This window comes from Callionymus lyra, chromosome 8, assembly GCF_982586985.1.
Source record: "Callionymus lyra chromosome 8, fCalLyr1.hap1.1, whole genome shotgun sequence".
Taxonomy (NCBI): domain Eukaryota; kingdom Metazoa; phylum Chordata; class Actinopteri; order Syngnathiformes; family Callionymidae; genus Callionymus; species Callionymus lyra.
In genome coordinates, this window is record NC_141825.1 from 26,574,871 (window position 1) to 26,593,759 (window position 18,889).

General features: G+C 37.6%; 1 protein-coding gene across 2 annotated transcripts in view; it reads right to left on the reverse strand.

Annotated features, from left to right (window-relative positions):
- Positions 1–18,086, reverse strand: part of parvb (parvin, beta) — a 23,824-nt gene extending 5,738 nt beyond the window's left edge. Inside the window, exons 1-5 of one of the 2 annotated variants that reach the window (XM_087797677.1) lie at positions 17,845–18,086; positions 6,353–6,442; positions 2,864–2,934; positions 2,693–2,795; positions 2,487–2,627 (exon numbers count right to left, since the gene is read on the reverse strand). In XM_087797677.1, coding sequence (XP_087653803.1) covers positions 2,487–2,627; positions 2,693–2,795; positions 2,864–2,934; positions 6,353–6,442; positions 17,845–17,953 — 514 coding nt within the window. In that variant the 5' untranslated portion in view covers positions 17,954–18,086. Of the gene's footprint in view, positions 1–2,486; positions 2,628–2,692; positions 2,796–2,863; positions 2,935–6,352; positions 6,443–7,861; positions 7,994–17,844 lie in introns of those variants that run through there. The other variant, XM_087797678.1, reaches the window with a different exon arrangement.
- Between the last annotated feature and the right edge of the window lie 803 nt (positions 18,087–18,889).

Genomic DNA, 18,889 nt, shown 5'->3' on the forward strand with positions numbered 1-18,889 from the left:
ACAGGTGAGTCTGTCCCAGCTACCTTGGGTGAGAGGCTGAATGAAAACTATGTTGAGGTTTCCAGTCCATCACAGGACAGACAACCACTCGCTCACACACAAACACACACACATACACACATGTTGAGAAAATGTATCAGTGTCAGCATTAATGTGTTTGTATCAAGTAAGTTAGTGAGTAAGTAAGTTAAGGTTATTTCTAAAGCATTTCTAGACCAGGGTCACAAAGCCCTTGAACAATCAAAAACAATACACATTTAAAATACGTGCTTTAACAGAAGCTAAGTTAATATAAACCTAAGTTAACATAGAAGCTAAGTTAACATAACGCTAAGCTAAGACAGAAGCTAAGTTAACATAAAGATGTTAGGACTGAAGCCAAGTTAACATAAAGCTAGGTTAAGACAGAAGCCAAGTTAACATAAAGCTAAGTTAACATAGAAGCTAAGCTAATATAAAGCTAAGTTAACATAAAGCTAAATTAACATAAAGCTAAGTTAACATAAAGCTTAGTTAACATAGAAGCTAAGTTAACAGAAAGCTAAGTTAACATAAAGCTAAGTTAGGACTGAAGCCAAGTTAACATAAAGCTAAGTTAACATAAAGCTAAGTTAAGACAGAAGCTAAGTTAACATATAGCTAAGTTAACATAAAGCTAAGCTAACATAAAGCTAAGTTAACATAAAGCTAAGTTAACATAAAGCTAAGTTAGGACAGAAGCTAAGTTAACATAAAGCTAAGTTAGGACAGAATCTAAGTTAACATAAAGCTAAGTTAAGACAGAATCTAAGTTAACATAAAGCTAAGTTAACATAATGCTAAGTTAGGACTGAAGCCAAGTTAACATAAAGCTAAGTTAACATAAAGCTAAGTTAAGACAGAAGCTAAGTTAACATAAAGCTAAGTTAAGACAGAAGCTAAGTTAACATAAAGCTAAGTTAAGACAGAAGCCAAGTTAACATAAAGCTAAGTTAACATAAAGCTAAGTTAAGACAGAAGCTAAGTTAACATAAAGCTAAGTTAAGACAGAAGCTAAGTTAACATAAAGCTAAATTAACATAAAGCTAAGTTAAGACAGAAGCTAAGTTAACATAAAGCTAAGTTAACATAAAGCTAAGTTAAGACAGAATCTAAGTTAACATAAAGCTAAGTTAACATAAAGCTAAGTTAGGACTGAAGCTAAGTTAACATAAAGCTAAGTTAAGACAGAAGCCAAGTTAACATAAAGCTAAGTTAAGACGGAAGCTAAGTTATCATAAAGCTAAGTTAACATAAAGCTAAGTTAACATAAAGCTAAGTTAGGACTGAAGCCAAGTTAACATAAAGCTAAGTTAACATAAAGCTAAGTTAACATAAAGCTAAGTTAAGACAGAAGCTAAGTTAACATAAAGCTAAGTTAAGACAGAAGCCAAGTTAACATAAAGCTAAGTTAAGACGGAAGCTAAGTTATCATAAAGCTAAGTTAACATAAAGCTTAGTTAACATAGAAGCTAAGTTAACAGAAAGCTAAGTTAACATAAAGCTAAGTTAGGACTGAAGCCAAGTTAACATAAAGCTAAGTTAACATAAAGCTAAGTTAAGACAGAAGCTAAGTTAACATATAGCTAAGTTAACATAAAGCTAAGCTAACATAAAGCTAAGTTAACATAAAGCTAAGTTAACATAAAGCTAAGTTAGGACAGAAGCTAAGTTAACATAAAGCTAAGTTAAGACAGAATCTAAGTTAACATAAAGCTAAGTTAAGACAGAATCTAAGTTAACATAAAGCTAAGTTAACATAAAGCTAAGTTAGGACTGAAGCCAAGTTAACATAAAGCTAAGTTAACATAAAGCTAAGTTAAGACAGAAGCTAAGTTAACATAAAGCTAAGTTAAGACAGAAGCTAAGTTAACATAAAGCTAAGTTAAGACAGAAGCCAAGTTAACATAAAGCTAAGTTAACATAAAGCTAAGTTAAGACAGAAGCTAAGTTAACATAAAGCTAAATTAACATAAAGCTAAGTTAAGACAGAAGCTAAGTTAACATAAAGCTAAGTTAACATAAAGCTAAGTTAAGACAGAATCTAAGTTAACATAAAGCTAAGTTAAGACAGAATCTAAGTTAACATAAAGCTAAGTTAACATAAAGCTAAGTTAGGACTGAAGCCCAGTTAACATAAAGCTAAGTTAACATAAAGCTAAGTTAAGACAGAAGCTAAGTTAACATAAAGCTAAGTTAAGACAGAAGCTAAGTTAACATAAAGCTAAGTTAAGACAGAAGCCAAGTTAACATAAAGCTAAGTTAAGACGGAAGCTAAGTTATCATAAAGCTAAGTTAACATAAAGCTAAGTTAACATAAAGCTAAGTTAGGACTGAAGCCAAGTTAACATAAAGCTAAGTTAACAGAAAGCTAAGTTAAGACAAGTGTTTAATATGGTCAAGGACGTGATGATCTGATAAAAACACATTAAACTGTTGAATCCAAAACAACCAGAGATTTCACTCACAGTCGACGTTCCACTCGATGGACCAACCATGTGGTCTCAGAATCTCATTCACGGCTTCCAGGACCGTCTGGAGCTTCTGCTTCTGTCCGATCTCGGACTGCGTTACCTCGGCGACGTTCAGCTTCCTGCCCGACAACTTCTCTGGACGAACGATACAAACACTAGTTTTGTTTTGTTTTGTGACAACAGCTGTTTATTGATCTCACCGAAGAGCTTCTGCAGCACCTGGCCGTCGTAGCAGTCCTCCTCCAGGTCCTTCACGATGATCCGGTCCTCCTCCAGCTCACTGTTGATCCAGTCGATCAGAACCTGACATCGACAGAACACACTCAGCTAATGAACCAGCAGTTACTCTGGTCCAGAAGGAAGAACCGAACCTTCAGCAGATCTTTAAACTTAGGGTTCTCTCGTGACGTGGGGTCCAACATGATCCTCTCAGCGTTCTCCTCTGAAGATGTTAGAATATATAGAGTTTATAGTCATTTTATTAGATATACGTTTGTTTACGTGAGCAATTGTCTCTGTGAGTGTGTTGGATTGTGTGGCAGTTGTGACAGTGTGTAGATGTTTGTGATGTGTGACTCTATTGTATCATCCGTGTGTGTGTGTTGTTGTGATGTGTGACTCTATTGTATCATCAGTGTGTGTGTGTTGTTGTGATGTGTGACTCTATTGTATCATCAGTGTGTGTGTTGTTGTGATGTGTGACTCTATTGTATCATCAGTGTGTGTGTGTTGTGATGTGTGACTCTATTGTATCATCAGTGTGTGTATGTTGTTGTGATGTGTGACTCTATTGTATCATCCGTGTGTGTGTGTTGTTGTGATGTGTGACTCTATTGTATCATCAGTGTGTGTGTGTTGTTGTGATGTGTGACTCTATTGTATCATCAGTGTGTGTGTGTTGTGATGTGCGACTCTATTGTATCATCAGTGTGTGTGTGTTGTTGTGATGTGTGACTCTATTGTATCACAAGTGTGTGTGTGTGTTGTTGTGTTGTGTGACTCTATTGTATCACCAGTGTGTGTGTGTTGTTGTGATGTGTGACTCTATTGTATCATCAGTGTGTGTGTGTTGTTGTGATGTGTGACTCTATTGTATCATCAGTGTGTGTGTTGTTGTGATGTGTGACTCTATTGTATCATCAGTGTGTGTATGTTGTTGTGATGTGTGACTCTATTGTATCATCCGTGTGTGTGTGTTGTTGTGATGTGTGACTCTATTGTATCATCAGTGTGTGTGTGTTGTTGTGATGTGTGACTCTATTGTATCATCAGTGTGTGTGTGTTGTGATGTGTGACTCTATTGTATCATCAGTGTGTGTGTGTTGTTGTGATGTGTGACTCTATTGTATCACAAGTGTGTGTGTGTGTTGTTGTGTTGTGTGACTCTATTGTATCACCAGTGTGTGTGTGTTGTTGTGATGTGTGACTCTATTGTATCATCAGTGTGTGTGTGTTGTTGTGATGTGTGACTCTATTGTATCATCAGTGTGTGTTGTTGTTGTGATGTGTGACTCTATTGTATCATCAGTGTGTGTGTGTTGTTGTGATGTGTGACTCTATTGTATCATCAGTGTGTGTGTGTGTGTGTGTTGTGATGTGTGACTCTATTGTATCATCAGTGTGTGTGTGTGTTGTTGTGATGTGTGACTCTATTGTATCATCAGTGTGTGTGTGTTGTTGTGATGTGTGACTCTATTGTATCATCAGTGTGTGTTGTTGTTGTGATGTGTGACTCTATTGTATCATCAGTGTGTGTGTGTTGTTGTGATGTGTGACTCTATTGTATCATCAGTGTGTGTGTGTTGTTGTGATGTGTGACTCTATTGTATCATCAGTGTGTGTTGTTGTTGTGATGTGTGACTCTATTGTATCATCAGTGTGTGTGTGTTGTTGTGATGTGTGACTCTATTGTATCATCAGTGTGTGTGTGTTGTTGTGATGTGTGACTCTATTGTATCATCAGTGTGTGTGTGTTGTTGTGATGTGTGACTCTATTGTATCATCCGTGTGTGTGTTGTTGTGATGTGTGACTCTATTGTATCATCAGTGTGTGTGTGTTGTGATGTGTGACTCTATTGTATCATCAGTGTGTGTGTGTTGTTGTGATGTGCGACTCTATTGTATCATTAGTGTGTGTGTGTTGTTGTGATGTGTGAGTCTATTGTATCATCCGTGTGTGTGTGTTGTTGTGATGTGTGACTCTATTGTATCATCAGTGTGTGTGTGTTGTTGTGATGTGTGACTCTATTGTATCATCAGTGTGTGTGTGTTGTGATGTGTGACTCTATTATATCATCAGTGTGTGTGTGTTGTTGTGATGTGTGACTCTATTGTATCATCAGTGTGTGTGTGTTTTTGTGATGTGTGACTCTATTGTATCATCAGTGTGTGTGTGTTGTTGTGATGTGTGACTCTATTGTATCATCAGTGTGTGTGTGTTGTTGTGATGTGTGACTCTATTGTATCATCCGTGTGTGTGTGTTGTTGTGATGTGTGACTCTATTGTATCATCAGTGTGTGTGTGTTGTTGTGATGTGTGACTCTATTATATCATCAGTGTGTGTGTGTTGTGATGTGTGACTCTATTGTATCATCGGTGTGTGTGTGTTGTGTGATGTGTGACTCTATTGTATCACAAGTGTGTGTGTGTTGTTGTGTTGCGTGACTCTATTGTATCATCAGTGTGTGTGTGTTGTGATGTGTGACTCTATTATATCATCAGTGTGTGTGTGTTGTTGTGATGTGTGACTCTATTGTATCATCAGTGTGTGTGTGTTTTTGTGATGTGTGACTCTATTGTATCATCAGTGTGTGTGTGTTGTTGTGATGTGTGACTCTATTGTATCATCAGTGTGTGTGTGTTGTTGTGATGTGTGACTCTATTGTATCATCCGTGTGTGTGTGTTGTTGTGATGTGTGACTCTATTGTATCATCAGTGTGTGTGTGTTGTTGTGATGTGTGACTCTATTATATCATCAGTGTGTGTGTGTTGTTGTGATGTGTGACTCTATTGTATCATCGGTGTGTGTGTGTTGTGTGATGTGTGACTCTATTGTATCACAAGTGTGTGTGTGTTGTTGTGTTGTGTGACTCTATTGTATCATCAGTGTGTGTGTGTTGTTGTGATGTGTGACTGTATTGTATCATCAGTGTGTGTGTGTTGTTGTGATGTGTGACTCTATTGTATGATCAGTGTGTGTTGTTGTTGTGATGTGTGACTCTATTGTATCATCAGTGTGTGTGTTGTTGTGATGTGTGACTCTATTGTATCATCAGTGTGTGTGTGTGTGTGTGTTGTGATGTGTGACTCTATTGTATCATCAGTGTGTGTGTGTTGTTGTCATGTGTGACTCTATTGTATCATCAGTGTGTGTGTGTTGTTGTGATGTGTGACTCTATTGTATCATCAGTGTGTGTGTGTGTTGTTGTGATGTGTGACTCTATTGTATCATCAGTGTGTGTGTGTGTTGTTGTGATGTGTGACTCTATTGTATCATCAGTGTGTGTGTGTGTTGTTGTGATGTGTGACTCTATTGTATCATCAGTGTGTGTGTTGTTGTGATGTGTGACTCTATTGTATCATCAGTGTGTGTGTGTTGTTGTGATGTGTGACTCTATTGTATCATCAGTGTGTGTGTGTGTGTGTAGGATTGTGTTCCTTGTTCGTTGAAAGCGTAAATTGTTTGATTCTTTGCTACCAGTTGTTTTTAAACGTGTGAATGAGCGAAGCATGTGTTTAAACATGTTGAGGAAGTGACATACTTTAAGTGTGTATATGTGTATGTGTGTGTGGGTGTGTGTGGGGGTGTGTGTGTGTGTGTGTGTGTGTGTGTGTGTGTGTGTGTGTGTGTGTGTGTACCCATGAGTGTGTCCTCAGGATGGATCTCCGTCCCTGAAGGCATCATCGGGGCGTTGATGGCGTTCTTGCCCTCCTCGTGGAGATCACTCACTGAACACACAAACAAACACAACAACAGTTCATCTTTTATCCACAAAAACACAAACAAACACAACAACAGTTCATCTTTTATCCACAAAAACACAAACAAACACAACAACAGTTCATCTTTTATCCACAAAAACACAAACAAACACAACAACAGTTCATCTTTTATCCACAAAAACACAAACAAACACAACAACAGTTCATCTTTTATCCACAAAAACACAAACAAACACAACAACAGTTCATCTTTTATCCACGAACACACAAACAAACACAACAACAGTTCATCTTTTATCCACAAAAACACAAACAAACACAACAAAAGTTCATCTTTTATCCTCAAAAACACAACAAAACACAACAAAAGTTCATCTTTTATCCTCAAAACCCCAACCAACACAACAACAGTTCATCTTTTATCAACGGACACACAAACAAACACCACAAAAGTTCATCTTTTATCCACAAAAACACAAACAAACACAACAAAAGTTCATCTTTTATCCACAAAAACACAAACAAACACAACAAAAGTTCATCTTTTATCCACAAAAACACAAACAAACACAACAACAGTTTATCTTTTCTCCACAAAAACACAAACAAACACAACAACAGTTTATCTTTTATCCACAAAAACACAAACAAACACAACAACAGTTCATCTTTTATCCACAAAAACACAAACAAACACAACAACAGTTTATCTTTTCTCCACAAAAACACGTGATCTTCGCTCAGAAGGTTCCAAACCGAAGCGTCTCAGGAAGTCCACGTCCCTGTGGGATTATAATCTGATCCACGGACCTGAGACTCTTGATCTCACTTCATAGTCACCAAGATAAGTGTAAATATTTCCTGTCCATGGATCTGGATCTCAAGGACTTCTGGGACCTTCAGCGAGAGAAGAAGCTTTTGTTGTCACATTTGAAGTCGACTTTTTTATTCAACGTTGAGTTTAAATCTGTGGATTATTTATTCTGAATCAGCCTGAGAGTGTTTTTCTACGCCAACGATGAGATGCTTCGACACAAACTCTTTGCTTCAGATCTTTATCATTTGCACTAAAACATACCTTTACTCACAAATTAAAGCCACTAGTTACTCTAAAGTTAATATTTACTTATTTAACTCAACGATCACGTCATGTTTCCAGGATTAAACTTGACCAAAAAGGCAGAAATAATCCAAACAAGCTGCAATAAATGTAGGTTTTTACACAAATGTTGCTGCAGCTCTGAACGATCGACACACCGTGATTTACGGGGACGTCAGCGGCGACGCTTTTAATCTCTGAAATGGGCCGCACACAAACACACACACACACACACACACACACCTCCTACGTCCACAAACACACACTATAATCCAACAGATTAGCAAGAATATTCTTCAGCGACTGATGTCCTCGCAGCAGGTTACCTTGTTTCTTCCTCTTGGTTCCACACAACAGTCCCGCCATGTCCACACCGAAGACTGATGGAAGCAAAGGTACGAGAGTGTGTGTGCGACGGTGTGTGTGTGTGTGTGACGGTGTGTGTGTGTGTGTGTGTGACAGACAGAGCAGCGGCAGGAGTGTAATCACGTGTTTATTTCTGTCACAACCCACCAGCCCAACGATTGCACTCCAGTTACCGGAGACGCTGGAGTTTTTGGTGTGTGTGTGTGTGTGTATGTGTGTGTGTGTGTGTGGGGGTGTGTGTGTGTGTGTGTGTGTGTGTGTCAGACAGGAAGGAGACCGGACCAGGACTAGCTTGTGTGAACGTCCCATCAAAATAATCACATGTTGATGGAGAGTAGAAGTTGTGCGACTGTAAGTCAGGATGGATGAGATCGGAGGCGTTTAACACGTCGCTCCAGTAGAGACGCACGATGTCGATATTAATGCGATATTTATTTATTTCACCTAAAAATGTAGCCACGTGCACACAAGCGAGTACTGTAGTGTAGGTCCGGGGGTTTAAAGAAGGAAAACGATGCGATATTTTCCTTTCGTTTATTTCCGCGCTTCGATGTCGACATGATGGTAGAAAAATATCTCTTCTAACGCTCAGTCTCGCGTGACTTGCATCGGTTTCCCGCCAAACTGAGCGACATCAGAGAGGAGCCGCCGGCGCGTCGTGATATCACCAAATCAATAATAAATCCTTGTACACGCACACATAACACTTTATAAATGACGCTAACAACTTAGCTCGTTAGCATACGGTGAAGACGCACACATAACACTTTATAAATGACGCTAACAACTTAGCTCGTTAGCATACGGTGAAGACGGACACATAACACTTTATAAATGACGCTAACAACTTAGCTCGTTAGCATACGGTGAAGACGGACAGGTTTGTTTGGAAGTTCACGATCTTATAAGAAAACAACTGAGACGAGATGAAAAGTTCTTACAATATGTTGCTTTAACAAAGGAGGTAGAAAGAGACGAGTGACTGGATCACTAGTGTTTGACTAGATCATAAGTTAGTATTACTTCACTGGATCACTAGAGTTTGACTAGATCATAAGTTAGTATTACTTCACTGGATCACTAGTGTTTGACTAGATCATAAGTTAGTATTACTTCACTGGATCACTAGTGTTTGACTAGATCATAAGTTAGTATTACTTCACTGGATCACTAGTGTTTGACTAGATCATAAGTTAGTATTACTTCACTGGTTCACTAGTGTTTGACTAGATCATAAGTTAGTATTACTTCACTGGATCACTAGTGTTTGACTAGATCATAAGTTAGTATTACTTCACTGGATCACTAGTGTTTGACTAGATCATAAGTTAGTATTACTTCACTGGATCACTAGTGTTTGACTAGATCATAAGTTAGTATTACTTCACTGTTTATACTTAGACAAAACCCATAGCAAACGAGCCTAACAAGACGTAAACGACAACGAGACATAGAAGTACAAATTGACAGAAAGTGACACTGATTCGTCGAAGTGCAAATTTAAGATATGTTTGATTTATACAATAAAAAATTATAAATTATCACATGTTTTCAATATGCATATTGTACGTGCCGATATCCATATTTTTTCGATATATCGTGCAGCTCTACCCTCCAGATAGAAAAATACTTTCTCACATCATTATGACACCTAGTTATAGATGTAGCTGATAATGACTCACATAAATGAGTTGACAACATTAAAAAAGTAAAAATTATAAAAATGATATAAATCAGTCAGATGTTGGGAGTTTATTTATGATAGATAATAACAATAATAATTCAATCATTATTCTAATTAAAGATATAACATAATAATAATAATAATAATAAAACAATAATAATTCAATCATTATTCTAATTAAATATATAACATAATAATAATAATAATAATAACAATAATAATTCAATCATTATTCTAATTAAAGATATAACATAATAATAATAATAATAATGACAATAATTGGTCAATTATTATTTTAATTAAAGATATAACATAATAATAATAACAATAATAATTCAATCATTATTCTAATTAAAGATATAACATAATAATGATAATAATAATAACAATAATAATTCAATCATTATTCTTATCAAAGATATAACATAATAATGATAGTAATAATGACAATAGTTGGTAAAAAAAAAAAGAAAAAAGATAAAGACTAAAAATCCATGTTGAGTCAGATTTTAGCAGGACGTGTTAAGAGGATAAAAAGTTTTAAAAAATGTCACAAGAACAAAAAGGAATCGAGAAGAAGAAGAAGTCGTTGAGAGGAGGTTCTACTCCGAGTATCTGGAAAATGACAAGCCTCCGTCTCTCCAGGACCTCCAGACAACCAGCGGGTGATGCACTTGTTGACATGTAACTAACATGTGTGTTTCACCGTGACACGCCCACAGCACCGTCACTGGATCCTGCAGATTGATGTTGACGGAATCTTCAGGGATAGTTTCAGACCGACGACCTCGTGACCTCTGGGATCTGCAGCTAAATATGGTCACGTTTGTTCCTCTCGGGGAGAATCAACGTCAACAGAAGACGTTCGACCCCCTCAGTCGACGGGAAGTGATATAAATAAAGCTGCAGCGAGACGACGAGGAGTAAATATAGAAGTTATTTACAGACACCAGGAGACCAGAGATCAAGATGGATAACGTGCGTGCGCCATCTAGTGGTCACTGGCAACATCACACACAGAACACCAGAGTCCAAGATTTTTCTCTCCATTAGAAGAAAGGTTTAAAAATGATGTATACGTTATAATCACATAAAAATCACTAAGGTATTTTTAATACAATATGTCTGTTTTAAATTCTACTCCTCGTGTTGCATGGGTTTACTCCGGACACTCCGGTTTCCTCCCACAGTCCAAAAACATACAGCGGTTGATTGAGAACTTGAGGTGAAATTGTCCGTAGGTATGAGTGTGTGTGTGAATGGTTGTCTGTCTTTGTGTGTCCTGAGACAGACTGGTGTCCTGTCCAGGGTGTCCCCTGCCTCTCGCCCTATGATACTGGGATAGACTCCAGTCTCCCCCGCGACCCCCACAAGGGATAAAGTGATAGAAAATGAATGAATGAATGATTCAAAAAGGCAGAAATACATGTAACAAAGAGAGACAGTAGTTACTACTATTACTAGATAACTATTCATTTATTAAGTTACATCAAGAGAAAATCTAGAAACAAAAAAGAAAAGAATGTTCCATCACTTTAATAACAATTACTTACATCTAAATGATGAGAAAGAGCCACGAATTTAAAGTCTGGGTATAAAAAGCAGTTTTTTAGAATATATATATTTTTTAATATATAAAAACTATCATAGAAAACTTACTCTTGCTGCCTCTGACACCAGTTGTTACGTTGATATCCAGACGTAAGAGAGCGACTGACACCACATAAGGACGTGTCTACTGTTGTCACTGAAACTTTATATATTATCAGTCGACTCCACACTTCCTCTCTCGGCTCGTCCCGACTTCACTTCTTTAAATGGAAAGGTTTGATACGTTCGTACAGAGGTCACCTGTTAGTAACACGTGTTGTTGTAACTGTTAAATACTAAATACTGTGCTTGTGAAGTAGACCTCAGACACAAAAAGGTTGGTGACTTATTATTATTCTATAGGTTTTCAAAACTTTCTCACTAGTTAAACTTATCTCACGACACTTTTAAGAGACAATCTTTGCATCAAAATATTCCCTGAAGGAGGTTTATCTGAGCTACATGATAAGGTCAACATTGAACGCAGTTCCCCTTCAAGACAGACGTCAATGTGACCAGAGATATGTACTGTGGCGCCATCGTGTGGATCAAACTGGAACAGGAAGAGATGGAGTCAAGTAAGTAAGTAATTTATATTTATAGAGCGCTTTTCCAGACCAGGGTCACAAAGCGCTTAAACAATCAAAACAATATTCAATAAAGTATATATTTTAAATGTCAAGATAAAACTGAGAACACAACAGGAGTTCCAGAAAATCAAGGAAAAGCCTGAACAAATAAAAGTTATTTATATTTATATAGCACTTTTCTAGACCAGGGTTACAAAGCGAATAAACAATCAAGACAATACTCACTAAAATATATACTTAAAAGGTCAAGATAAGTGACAAACACTTCCTTAAACGCTAAGGAAACTCTCATCTCTTGGGTGTTTCCTCCAGCGAAGGGTCCACACCCTGAAAAACCACCAACGTCTGCATATTTATACGTGTCGGACTTTTACCGACGACTGTGAGACAAACATTAGATGAAAGACAACAGCAGTGACGGCAAAATGCAATATTTGTTTTTTTAAACCTGCATGACCCAGTGAGTAAAAGTGAATCACACCCTTGTTAGGAAATATATTTACTGTGGTTTATCATGTCTTTATCATGATGGGAAGATGCCAGGAAATACAGGAACAAATGAGACGGAGAGTAAAGAGAGAGAATAGTTAAGTTTACTTCTACCAGTTTTATCGTTCTATCAAATTACCTAAAACTATTATCGTAGCCACGACTCATCCAAGAAAGAGCTGCAGGCCTTACATGCCTCTAGTGGTGGCAGTTGTTATTTTTGTGGACGAAACATTTATTTTCTTTAAAGATCTCCAACAGAAATATGTCTTTTTTTTTTCCAGCAACTAAAACACACAAAAGTCACACATTTTTTCTTTAACTGACATACACAACTATTTAAAGAACACTTGGAAAACACCTTTAAAGTAAAATAAAAAACAAACAATGCAAAAGTCAATAAGTATTAAATAAGATGAAAACTAAACGAAGTGCCGACGACAGTGTGAACAACACTTGTCACTTCATGATGTTTTCCTTCACAAACATGTTTGACTGACAGCTGCTGCTCTTGAACTTCTCTATGATAACATCTTTGAAGCGTGTCTTATGAAATAGTTACTGCTAGAGTATTATCTACTTTCACTGCTGACTTCCATCATGAACATTTAGCAAAACTGCTATTTTGTTGTCAACTTCCTCTAATGAGTAGTATTTCCATATAACTTTATTATTATTAGGAATATTACTAATACAACGATTGACGACTGACTCACTAACTGTCTGTTGCTGCAACGAGGGAGAAGATCTGCAGGATCAGGACGAGGGAATGATCCGTTTTGTTTTGTTTGTTTCATATATGACCATAATTTAACCATTTAAAGAAGTATATAACATAAAGTTATATCTATCTATGATTGTGTAGTAAGTAATAGTTTTTTGTAAAGATGTTTCTAGACCAGGGTCCCAAAGAACTTTCTGGCTGCAGGGTTTATATATATAATGTTTATTCATTATTTAATCAGCCGATCAGGATGACTTCAAAAATAAGGTCGGAGGTCATGACGCCACCATTAGAAAACGTTGCTCCAATCACGCCTGTCTTCTGTGAAGCTGACAGCAATGCAATGTTGAAATATTTCATTGACAAAATTAAATTGATCAAAAAGAAACTCTCTCCCCCTTTGTGTGGAACCCCTGCTATCACTGAGCCTGTCTCCTCCTCTTGGTCTTCCTTCACTGATGAATCTCTGGCTGATAGCAAGATGAAACCTCCTCTTGCTCGTCCGACGTCCTTCCTTGTAGGCTATTTGTGTTGTTGACACTATTGTAACAGTTTATTTTGTGTCTTAACAAGAAGGATGTGTCTCGCCTGCAGTTCATACTAAACTCTGCAGCCAGAATTCTGAGCCGCTCTAGTAGAAGAACTCACATTTCTCCTTCAAACTCTTCACTGGCTGCCAGTTTCTTTCAGGATCATTTTAAAATTCTGGTTCTTACTTTCAGATCTATTCATGGTCAGACCTTCCATCAGTGATCTGATCCAGACTTACACCCCAGCTCGGGCTCTGAGGTCTGTGGATCAGAATCTACTGATGGTTCCTGAACTTCCGGACCAGAGGAGAGAAATCCTTCCAGACTGTTGCTCCTAAGCTTTGGATCCATCTCTGTGTTTGATGATCTACTGACTCCTTCAAGAAACATCTGTGTTTGATGATCTACTGACTCCTTCAAGAAACATCTGTGTTTGATGATCTACTGACTCCTTCAAGAAACATCTGTGTTTGATGATCTACTGACTCCTTCAAGAAACATCTGTGTTTGATGATCTACTGACTCCTTCAAGAAACATCTGTGTTTGATGATCTACTGACTCCTTCAAGAAACATCTGTGTTTGATGATCTAATGACTCCTTCAAGAAACATCTGTGTTTGATGATCTACTGACTCCTTCAAGAAACATCTGTGTTTGATGATCTACTGACTCCTTCAAGAAACATCTGTGTTTGATGATCTACTGACTCCTTCAAGAAACATCTGTGTTTGATGATCTACTGACTCCTTCAAGAAACATCTGTGTTTGATGATCTACTGACTCCTTCAAGAAACATCTGTGTTTGATGATCTACTGACTCCTTCAAGAAACATCTGTGTTTGATGATCTACTGACTCCTTCAAGAAACATCTGTGTTTGATGATCTAATGACTCCTTCAAGAAACATCTGTGTTTGATGATCTACTGACTCCTTCAAGAAACATCTGTGTTTGATGATCTACTGACTCCTTCAAGAAACATCTGTGTTTGATGATCTACTGACTCCTTCAAGAAACATCTGTGTTTGATGATCTACTGACTCCTTCAAGAAACATCTGTGTTTGATGATCTACTGACTCCTTCAAGAAACATCTCTGTGTTTGATGATCTACTGACTCCTTCAAGAAACATCTCTGTGTTTGATGATCTACTGACTCCTTCAAGAAACATCTGTGTTTGATGATCTACTGACTCCTTCAAGAAACATCTGTGTTTGATGATCTACTGACTCCTTCAAGAAACATCTGTGTTTGATGATCTACTGACTCCTTCAAGAAACATCGGTGTTTGATGATCTACTGACTCCTTCAAGAAACATCTGTGTTTGATGATCTACTGACTCCTTCAAGAAACATCTGTGTTTGATGATCTACTGACTCCTTCAAGAAACATCTGTGTTTGATGATCTACTGACTCCTTCAAGAAACATCTGTGTTTGATGATCTACTGACTCCTTCAAGAAACATCTGTGTTTGATGATCTACTGACTCCTTCAAGAAACATCTGTGTTTGATGATCTACTGACTCCTTCAAGAAACATCTGTGTTTGATGATCTACTGACTCCTTTAAGAAACATCTGTGTTTGATGATCTACTGACTCCTTCAAGAAACATCTGTGTTTGATGATCTACTGACTCCTTCAAGAACCATCTCTGTGTTTGATGATCTACTGACTCCTTCAAGAAACATCTGTGTTTGATGATCTACTGACTCCTTCAAGAAACATCTGTGTTTGATGATCTACTGACTCCTTCAAGAACCATCTCTGTGTTTGATGATCTACTGACTCCTTCAAGAAACATCTGTGTTTGATGATCTACTGACTCCTTCAAGAAACATCTGTGTTTGATGATCTACTGACTCCTTCAAGAAACATCTGTGTTTGATGATCTACTGACTCCTTCAAGAACCATCTCTGTGTTTGATGATCTACTGACTCCTTCAAGAAACATCTGTGTTTGATGATCTACTGACTCCTTCAAGAAACATCTGTGTTTGATGATCTACTGACTCCTTCAAGAACCATCTCTGTGTTTGATGATCTACTGACTCCTTCAAGAAACATCTGTGTTTGATGATCTACTGACTCCTTCAAGAAACATCTGTGTTTGATGATCTACTGACTCCTTCAAGAAACATCTGTGTTTGATGATCTACTGACTCCTTCAAGAAACATCTGTGTTTGATGATCTACTGACTCCTTCAAGAAACATCTGTGTTTGATGATCTACTGACTCCTTCAAGAAACATCTCAAGACACTTTTATTTGAGCTTTTCCTTGATTCTCTGAGACTGTGTTTGTCTGATGTGTCTTGATCTTTTAAGTATATATTTTAACTGTGTATTGTTTTGATTGTTTAAGCGCTTTATGACCCTGGTCTAGAAAAGCTCTATAAATATTACTTACTTAAACTGTGTTATATCAGCCAAGTTCCAAGACAAAAAACACTTCGGAACAAAAGGTTCAGTCAAAAAGTTCAAGTTAAACTTGATAGTCATAGTAATTTTCTACTCATGTCGACTAAGGTTTGTGATTTTTCTTCCTCAATGAACCATGAATTCTGTCGTCTACCAATAAATCCTGAAAGTGTGAAATGTTTGACCTCAAACTAAAAAAGGTCTCGGGTTCTGATCCAAAACAAACCAGTCCACCTCTGGGTGCCTGAAGACAAACAAGTTGAAGATTTGCTGCTCAAGATCCTGACCTTACGACCTCAGGAAAAACCTCCATTGAGGCTGAATCACGAAAACTCAGAAACGCTCGACTGCAGTTGTTGCAGTTAATGTTGGCAAACCAGTTATCAGGGTCAGTTTAGTGCAGTTATTTTTCACACCTTTTGTGTTGTTTGAGGTTATATTTAAATCATGTGTTTGATGCGACACATTTAAGTGTGACACACGTGCGGAAAAAATGAAAAAACTATAGATATTGCGAGAGAAATAAATCACACCAGACATTTTAAATATGTCTAATTTCAATTAAATCTAAACATCCATTTTCCTCGAGTCATGAAAATGGGTTTTGAATAAAACCGTCGTCTTCAACTTTTAATTCTGGTTTATCCTCTTTTTTTTTTACGTGGAACAAAGTTACAAGAACTTGTTTTAGCAAAATAGCTTCAAACTTTATCAAGTGTCAAATCTACAGATACAGAGTGTATGTGTCGCTTTTTCCCCTGAGACACATGCATGACTCACTCACTCACACACACACTCACACACACACTAACACACTAACACACACTCACACTAACACACTAACACACACCCACAGGCGTTGAAGTTTGCAGCTGTCTGTCACTGGACTGTTACTGCCTAAAATAGTTTCCCAGACAGATGGGAAAACACAAGTTAAACACCAACAGTAGAGTAATCTGATTACTTTTCTCTCCCTTTGAACGAGAGCAACAGTAAAGTAATCTGATTACTTTTCTCTCCCCTTGAACCACAGCAACAGTAAAGTAATCTGATTACTTTTCTCTCCCCTTGAACCACAGCAACAGTAAAGTAATCTGATTACTTTTCTCTCCCTTTGAACCACAGCAACAGTAAAGTAATCTGATTACTTTTCTCTCCCCTTGAACCACAGCAACAGTAAAGTAATCTGATTACTTTTCTCTCCCTTTGAACGAGAGCAACAGTAAAGTAATCTGATTACTTTTCTCTCCCCTTGAACCACAGCAACAGTAAAGTAATCTGATTACTTTTCTCTCCCCTTGAACCACAGCAACATTAAAGTAATCTGATTACTTTTCTCTCCCCTTGAACCACAGCAACAGTAAAGTAATCTGATTACTTTTCTCTCCCCTTGAACCACAGCAACAGTAAAGTAATCTGATTACTTTTCTCTCCCCTTGAACCACAGCAACATTAAAGTAATCTGATTACTTTTCTCTCCCTTTGAACCACAGCAGCAATAGAGTAATCTGATTACTTTTCTCTCCCCTTGAACCACAGCAACAGTAAAGTAATCTGATTACTTTTCTCGCCCCTTGAACCACAGCAGCAATAGAGTAATCTGATTACTTTTCTCTCTCCTTCAACAAGAGCAGTAGCAAAGTAATCTGATTACATGTCTGTCTTATCTGACACAGCGAAGGATCTATTTCCAGAGCTGTGACTACATTGTCTCGACATTGAATGAAAGAATGTTTATATAAAGATACATTTTTGTTTTTCTCAAACTGTTCTCAAGTTAATTAAATAAATAATAATAATAAAAAAAAATCATAATAGCTCATGAGGTCACGTGACTGCAGCACCACAGATGGACAGAAGAAACAAAAACGTGTTGATTCTTGTGTTTAAAAACAATCAAACTTCTTCTAACGAACCTTCTTTGCTCTTCTTCTTCCTGGACAAGGTTCCTCCTAATTTCCCCAGAAAAGATTCGTCCTTTTTCATCTTGTGCGTCCCCGACGATGACGTCATAGTGCCGGACATCTGTCAACGGACCTTTTTTTTGTGTCGTTTTCTCACAATTTAAAGGAGAAATTAAAGAACAGAGCGAGTGAAGGAGGAGCACTTGAGGAACAGAGACCTTCTCGATGCGGGACCAGAGAAGAATCTACATCGAGGTAACGGTTCGGTTCCACAGCGCACCACAGCGCCGCTCACAGGCGGACTCGAGAACTACACTTGTAAAAAGGTCTCTGGTCCAGAGGAAGAACAACGAGAAGGTTCATGGATGAAGTGAAACATCAAGTTGTTGTGAGAGAGAGACAGAGATCAGGCTTAGATGGAGGAGGTTGATTATCTGAGGTGACCCCTGAAGGAATTAATGTCAATTAACAGTATTGTCATTTAGCATTATTACAATAATATTGAATTCCTCTGCATCTTCCCACCATGATATTAAATTCCATTAAATGAAATAATCAAAATATTGATCAACTTATGAATAGTTACCCATATGATCAATAACATTTCTGATTTGTATTATTTATTCCCTAAAGATGTATCCGTTCAATATCTTATTATATTATTTTACCCTTTCATCTGTTGTACATTTTGTTTGCTCGATGGTTTTGTTGTATTATTATTATATTTTGGGGGTTTAAACAAAAAAGTTGAATAAACATTCGAGTCAGAGCATCTTCTCAGCAGGTGGTTTAGAATAATTAATTTTCTACCGCTTTATCCCTTGTGGGGGTCGCGGGGAGACTGGAGTCTATCCCAGTATCATAGGGCGAGAGGCAGGGGACACCCTGGACAGGACGCCAGTCTGTCTCAGGACACACAAAGACAGACAACCATTCACACACACACTCATACCTACAGACAATTTCCCCTCAAGTTCTCAATCAACCTCTGTATGTTTTTGGACTGTGGGAGGAAACCGGAGTGTCCGGAGTAAACCCACACAACACGGGGAGAAAC